General features: G+C 56.8%; 2 protein-coding genes across 2 annotated transcripts; one reads left to right on the forward strand and one right to left on the reverse strand.

Moving 5' to 3' along the window:
* Positions 1 to 2,295: 2,295 nt before the first annotated feature.
* GNI_071600 (hypothetical protein) lies at positions 2,296 to 3,849 on the forward strand (the record flags this gene model as incomplete). Its single annotated transcript, XM_011132027.1, has 1 exon — positions 2,296 to 3,849. One exon carries the CDS (start codon positions 2,296 to 2,298, stop codon positions 3,847 to 3,849), a length of 1,554 nt encoding a protein of 517 aa, XP_011130329.1.
* Positions 3,850 to 3,854: 5 nt separating this feature from the next.
* GNI_071610 (glucosyltransferase) lies at positions 3,855 to 5,255 on the reverse strand (the record flags this gene model as incomplete). The annotated part of the gene is made up of 1 exon (XM_011132028.1): positions 3,855 to 5,255. A coding segment is annotated over one exon (1,401 nt), but the record flags the coding sequence as incomplete, so codon positions are not given.
* Positions 5,256 to 7,156: the final 1,901 nt, after the last annotated feature.

Consider the following 7,156-nt stretch of genomic DNA (forward strand, 5'->3'; position numbering starts at 1 on the left):
GTTCATCCCCTTCGGGATTAAGAACTCGCCAGCAGAGTTCCGGCGCGCGATGGACACGGCGTTCGAGGAGGTACTCGACGATCGCACGCTAGGAGCTTCCTAGGAGCCGTTGGTTACCTACGACCCTTCATCCCGCAATTCGCCGAGTACACTGCCCCGCTGTTCGAGTTGCTGAAAAAGGGCAGGTTGCTCGTCAAGTCGGACAGGCGTTCAGGGAGCTCAAGCAGGCGGTAGCCGGTGAGTCTTGCTCCGTACGCCTGTCCCAGGGACGCCGCTGATCATCGAAACAGATGCCGGAGGTGGGTACTGGCGCAGTGTTGAAGCAGGTGCAGGAGGGTAGAGAAGTCCCTTTGGAGTTCGCATCTAAGAAGTTTATCGACGCGGAGAGAAAGTGGGACACGGGAGAGAGAGAGAGAGCTCTTCGGCGTCAAGTGGGCTGTAGAGAAGTGGTGCTATTACGTAGCGCTCCACCACTTCACCGTACGCACAGAGCACGCCAGCCTACGCCACCTTGTGGGAGTAGGGAAGGTGTTCCGCTGGGCGCTGGCGCTCAGTAGGTTCGACTTCACCCTGGAGTTCCTGTCGGGAGAAAGGAACAACGTGGCGGACAGGTTGTCCCGGTACGCAGCGGAAGACGAAGAGTGCGACGCAAAGATCGAGGCAATGGCTTTGGGCGGTAGATGGGTCATGTGGCCCGACTGCTGGGGACCCACCAGGTGTCGGAAGAGAACTTCAGGAGAGAGTACCGGCAGCTGGAGCCGCAAGGAGTGCTTGGAGTTAGGAAGGATGGCAAGTGGTGGCGGCAGGCTGTGACTGGCAAGGTGTGCGTCCCGGAGCGACTGAGAATGAAAGTGGTATTGAACTTCAAGTATGGCACCAATGGGCACGCGGGAGTACTGAAAGAGAGTAGCCAGCATGTTCGTCTGGTCCGGACTTGCGGAGGACGTAGCGAGGGTGGGGAGGGAGTACCTGATATATTTCGGACTCGAACGAGAGCCCGGCTGACGCACAGCGTACCGAAAGGGAGCCTGGAGAATCCGACCGCCATGGACGCAGTAAGCTTAGATCACGAGGGACCTATGCAGCTAGACGGGCAGAGTTGGTGCCGAAGCTCCAGGGGGGCGTTCCACGATATGGTGGCGAGCGCGCTGGGTTGCATCCACGTACAGGCCACAGGGGAACGGCACCAACGAAGCGTCCCACAAGGCGGTCAGAAGCGGATTCAGAGCACTCTGGCAGGAAGGACACTGCGGCTTGGGCAGGATGGTGGCGACGCTCTGCCGCACGCACAACAGGACACTACACATTAGCACAGGCGCGACGTCGTACGAGGCCTTGCTCGGAAGGCCACCGTGCTTCGCGTAGTTGCAAGAGGTAACCGGCACAATGACCGAGGAGCAGAGGAAACAGAACCAGGCGGCAAAGTTGCGGGAGAGGTTGCAAAAGGCCATGCTCACAAATCGTCCGCTCGAGGAGTCGGGCGCGGACAACCTGCAGGTAAGAGAAGTAGTGGTAGTCTCGATGGAGCCAGGATCGCAGGTGGTTGCCAGGGGAGGACGAGAGACACCGACTTGGGCACACACTGCACGGTCGCTACCGATGAGGATAACAGAGATAAGGTAACGCAAGTAGTGGCAGAAAGATGCGACGTGCCGGGGTGGACGTCACGGTTCACAAGGACCAAGTGTGAAGGTTTAAACTGTGCACGGACTCGCTGCTGAGGTGGGTAACTCAAGACTATCTCTCAGGGCAGCGGGAGCTGGAGGAGCAGGCAGAGAACAAGCAGGAGACATTAGCATGAGGACAGAGACCAACTGGGACGAGTTCCTGGGAATGACCCTTCAACTGAGAAGGCGAGGGGGCGTCTTGGTATGTTCGTGGGCAATGTCGGCGTGGGCAATGTCGGCGTCCAGTTGTTGGCCTCGCCCGTCCGGCAAGGGTTTTAAAGAGTAAGCAACCGCAGATGCAAGCTAGCCGAATCGACACCGAGGGATCGTCTTATGGCGTTTCGGATTCGAACGCAGGACCTTGAGCTCCAGAGCCGGGAAGCAGATATTCTGATGGAGGAATTATCAACAGCCCCCCTAGCGCGGGCGTTTCATGTACCCAGGGTTGCTAGCAAAACCACCCAAGGGTTCGAATTGTTTGGGTCGTTACTCGAGGTCGCTATTGTAATGATTCTGCCTACTGTCGCTACTGGTAGCGAACACTACAGTTCGAAGATCAGCGCCGCGTGATGCCCCATCCATTCCGGAATTATATCTACCTGGTTTTTTCGTTCGACATTCTACAGAAATGAAGTGTGTGCCAGGAAGCACAATGGACGTGTTGGTGGGAGCAGCGCTGTTGGCTCACGTGGTCTGGCCGGTGTCGTTCAACGGTGAGTGGCTGGACGTAGCGGAGCTGGCGGACGAGGAGTTTTGGGCCAATGGCCGCTCAGCAGGGGCTCGACAAGTACTCGCTTTGCAAACAGCCTTGGAAATCTTGCACAATCTGCCGGACGCTCGCCTATTGCCGAGGAGCGCAGACGTCCGATCAACGGAGCCCTTGGCGACTCTGCGGCTAACGGCCAGGCATAATCTGTTGAATAACTTCCGCGCGAGAGGCGCCTTGCTGGTTTCGATCGCGGGTTTCCTGAGAGGCGTGATGGACGTTGATGATTTCGGATCAGTATCCTGGCAGATGCAGCAAATGATCCGAAACTGGTGGGACACCCACAACGAGGCCGTAGCCTTCGCCAGCTTGGACCCCGAGGGAATGCGTTGCCCGCTGCCCACCTTCCCGACGCTACCCGACTTGGACGCCGTTGTCAGGCAGTTCGACTGCTTGCTCGAAATCAAACTCAAAAAAAACTGCGTCATTGTTCCAGCACCCTCTCGTTTTCCACCCGGGAGCGCCTACGGACCCCCTGCCGTCCTGGGGTGGCGACGAAGACTTACACGGCTCGGCCGACGGAGAAAGTCCGGTTATCCCGACTTCGATAATCCCGACTACCGAGACGGTGACAAGTCCCCACGCAGCCCCAAAGACGAGGGGTGGACACGGCAGCTGCTGATGAAGGCACTTCCTGTTTGGATTCGATGGCAGGACAGTTATTTCGCGAAACGAGAAACGAGGACTCTGATGGCGGAACTTCCTTTGGAGCTCCCCGCAGCGCCTGATGAAGCACCCTCGGAGCTGGAAGACGGGGCCCCTGACGTACAACGCCAACCTGAGAGGTGGACACGGCGGCTGCTGATGAACACAGTGCCGTTTTGGATTCGAAGGCAGGACAGTTATTTCGAGGAACGAGAAACGAGGACTCTGATGGCGGAACTTCCTTTGGAGCTCCCCGCAGCGCCTGATGAAGCACCCTCGGCGCTGGAAGACGAGGCCCCTGAGGTACAACGCCAACCTGAGAGGTGGACACGGCGGCTGCTGATGAATACAGTGCCGTTTTGGATTCGAAGGCGGGACCGTCAGCCCCAGAGCCGGGAAACAGACATTGCGATGGTGGTACTTCCCCGCAATATCCCTAGAGCTCCTGGAAGCGCCCTCGAAACTACCCGAAGCGCCCTCGAAACGCCCTTGCTACCCCCAGAAGCACCACCTTTGCTACCCCCCGAAGCACCACCTTTGGAACCCCCCGAAGCACCACCTTTGCTACCCCCCGAAGCACCACCTTTGGAACCCCCCGAAGCACCACCTTTGCTACCCCCCGAAGCACCACCTTTGGAACCGTTCCGTCCGGTCTCCAGTGAGCCTAATGAGAATTCATTTGCACCGCACGAAAATAGGAGAGACATCTTTTCTCTGATCATTGATCGACGAGTCGGAGAGTGTAACAAAAACCCCGCTAGACTCCTCTAGACTAATTAACTAACTATTAGGTCAAGTAGGGATCTGAGAGTATGTGCGCTGCTTCCCAAGTGGTTGTCCCAGGCAGTGGTTGCCTGGGCCTGTAGTTTCTGCAATCGTTCTCGGAAATGTGTTGCGTTGCGCAGCGTGTCTTCGATGGTCTCAGCGAATCTGTTTCGCTCGAGGGGATCAGTCGTTGGGTTCTTTCTTGCACGGGTACCAATCTCGAAATACTTTTCAACAACACACGCGTTTGCCGGCTGCTCAAATGATAACGGGACACACACTAGGGGAGCGTGTCCTACACAAACACTTTCCAGCAAACTATTCCACCCTGCGTGTGTGACGAAGCATCCAAGCGCCGGATGCTGCAGCACGCGCAACTGGTCGACCCAAGGGCAGACCTTCACGCGGCGCGTGTTGGCCTCCAACCAGCCTGCCGGTAGCCCGCTGCTATCCAGGCCCGAGTTTGCCGCCGGTTCCAACTGCACCGGTCTATGTGCCCAGAGCACAAATAAGTTCAGAGCGTCAGCCACCAAAGTCAGTCCGTGGGCCAGCTCAGTTAGATCCTGCAGGGCCAGATCGTATGCACTACCCATCGATACGTATACGACGCTACCCCGCGCTTTGTCTTCCAACCACTGCCTGATTCCATCCGTCTTATTTCGTGAATACGCCCCAAATACAGAACACCGATCGTCAAACTTCAGCAGGGGACCAACAGTATACACCTCAAAGCCCGGGCGGGGGCCCAAGGCGGACTGACGGCTGAATTCCCGTCTGTGTAGCGCGTCTATTGTTTGAGAAGTATAGAAGGCTTGCACGTCGTTAATGATGACGCCAGCGCGATTTGCGCGCGCGACCTCCTCGGTTGCCATGGCCTTCGCGAGAAGGGGCAACAACGCGGGGTCAAGGACGAGACCTTCGTCTGGCTGCAGCGTGCAAATACCGGGCAACTCAACCTGGCAGGGATTCAGCACACTCCGGAACAAAGCTTCGTCGCAGAGGGCGTAGTATAGCGGCGATGGTGAAAACGAGTAACTTGGAGCGCGGAAGTACTGGGCCAGCACGGAATCATAAGAAACTCCGATATCGGCTACCACCAAGCTCGGCCAGGCGGAGTCGGGGACAGACGAGTCAGTGACAGACGAGTCGAGGACAGACGAGCAGTCTGGCTTCCTATAAAACGCCTTGACGCGCTCGACCCAGCGATCCGTGGCTTCAAGCGTGGCCCGGATCACGTCGACCATGCTTTCGGATTCGGCCACCTCGCAAAGCAGCCGGACGCGCGGCTCCAGTTCGCGCCAGAGACACGTCTCCTCCGACACCCGCTCTACTCCGGCGCGCGCTAGCTGCTGTGGAGACAAATATGTAAACACCGTCGCACTTCCACCGTACGCCGCAACAGCACGCGCTAACTGCACACACGGGTTGTAGTGACCCATGCCCGGACCACACAAAACTAACACCTCCGCCATTATCGAGATCTCTTCACTCAACAACACACGCGCGCGCGCGATGGGGCTACTGCGTAGTGTCTCTGCAACTGCAAAGCGTGTGTCTAGTACGCGTTTGTAACACCTTCGCTTGGGCGCGGTTCAGTACAGCTCGGTTCAGTTAAGAAGGATGTAAAAAAACGTGAATATACAAACGTGAAAACAACCACGCACGGAGCCGACCAGTCTTTGAGTTGAATTCAGATGTTCACGAGACCGGTCGGGTCGCAAAACCGGTCGGGTTCCAAGATCGGTCGGGTCCCAATTGCACCTCACGTCCAGAGGTGAGAACGGGAGGTGAGGTGAAAACGTGAGGATAGACCCGGTCCGTCTTGGGTTTTTGGGAGTGGGGATGCGCTAGCGATACAACCACCACGATCGACCACTCAATCGCGAGAGGGGATGACGATGAGGGGCCATTAACGGCAAGCTCACGACTCGGCGAGAGTAGCACTGAACACACGCACACCGAGCCTCGAACCTTGAGCAATTGCTCAAGGCGTGATATCCCCGTGATTAACAGCGACGCCGAACCCAAGGGCCGCGGCAACACCGATGCGGATGATGGGGAGGAAAGAAACCAGAGCGGCTGGTTGCTGTATGGATCCGGGCTGCTTTTGCGGCGAGGGTGGTGCTAGGGCGTTCGAAAGTGATGAGCGACAGAACAAGGCCAGGACAACTTGTGTGTGGGACCACACACACCTGTCCTTGTGTGTGGTGCCTAATTACGTCCGAGTCCGCGGACGGCATCTCGGAGATTTGTCATCGTCGACGTCACTTTCCGTCCCAGCCAGTCAACTGACCTGTTCGTAGAAGAGTTGCTCAGCTTCGAGTTGGGTCGTGGGTTTCTCACCGTGGTCAACGGCGTCCAATAACTTTGTATTGCCAAGGAGTAACGAATTGAGCAACCCTTGGCATTCACCATCGAAGCCGTGAAGAATTTTGCGTGAAGGAGAACGACACACGGTTTGGGGAGCGGACGCTTCGATACTTCGAGCCGGTCGGCACCACTCGTTGTAGCGCCCAGTACCGGCATCTATCCTCCGGCAAGCCAGCCATCGCGCCTTCCTTCGCCATCTCCTTGATAAGCCCCGACTCCTGCAAACCTCTCGACTGATTCTTCACTTGAATAAACACAGCACCCATTCGCCCCGGATCCAATGAATCGGCTTTTGACTCCAGCACAGCAACAGCACACCAAGTCGTATGCTCGCTGGTTCAGCTCCCATGGGAACAGCGCGGCACGTCTTACGAACGCGTCATACAACGCCCTCTGCGCCGGCCTTCCTTCCTCTGAACCGAGCTAAAGTTGAGAAACGCGCTAGGCTCAGCGCCGTTCTCAGTGATATTGCCATCGATCCTTGCCCGGGGTCTGAATTTCGGCGCACGAAACTTCTAAATTTCAACTACATTAACATCTAGCGCGGCAGCCTCATCACATAGAACTAAAACGTAAGGCATCGAGAAACGGGTATTGAACTCCGCAACCGCCTGGCTTAGTGTGTTCCTAGCCGAGGGCATTGACAAGGACGGCAGGGGCTCTTCAACCGGGTAAGACGGCGACCAGAGGTCCAGTTGGTACTGAAACTAACCGTCAGAGCACGGCCGATTATGCGGTCATCCGAGCAAACCTCGGTCAGGTAACAAGCTAAACACATCATCAAATGGTTGACCACATCACTAGCGGTCCCTTTTTGGCAGTTAAGGATCGTTTCCAACGGGGCAAAGTTTTTGGTCCTAGTTATTGTGGCTTTCGCCCATACTGATATAATGCAACATGAATTGACCTGCCTCGTCATCGGCGGCCCCTTGCATAATTGCTA

This window comes from Gregarina niphandrodes, assembly GCF_000223845.1.
Source record: "Gregarina niphandrodes unplaced genomic scaffold scaffold00012, whole genome shotgun sequence".
NCBI lineage: Eukaryota > Apicomplexa > Conoidasida > Eugregarinorida > Gregarinidae > Gregarina > Gregarina niphandrodes.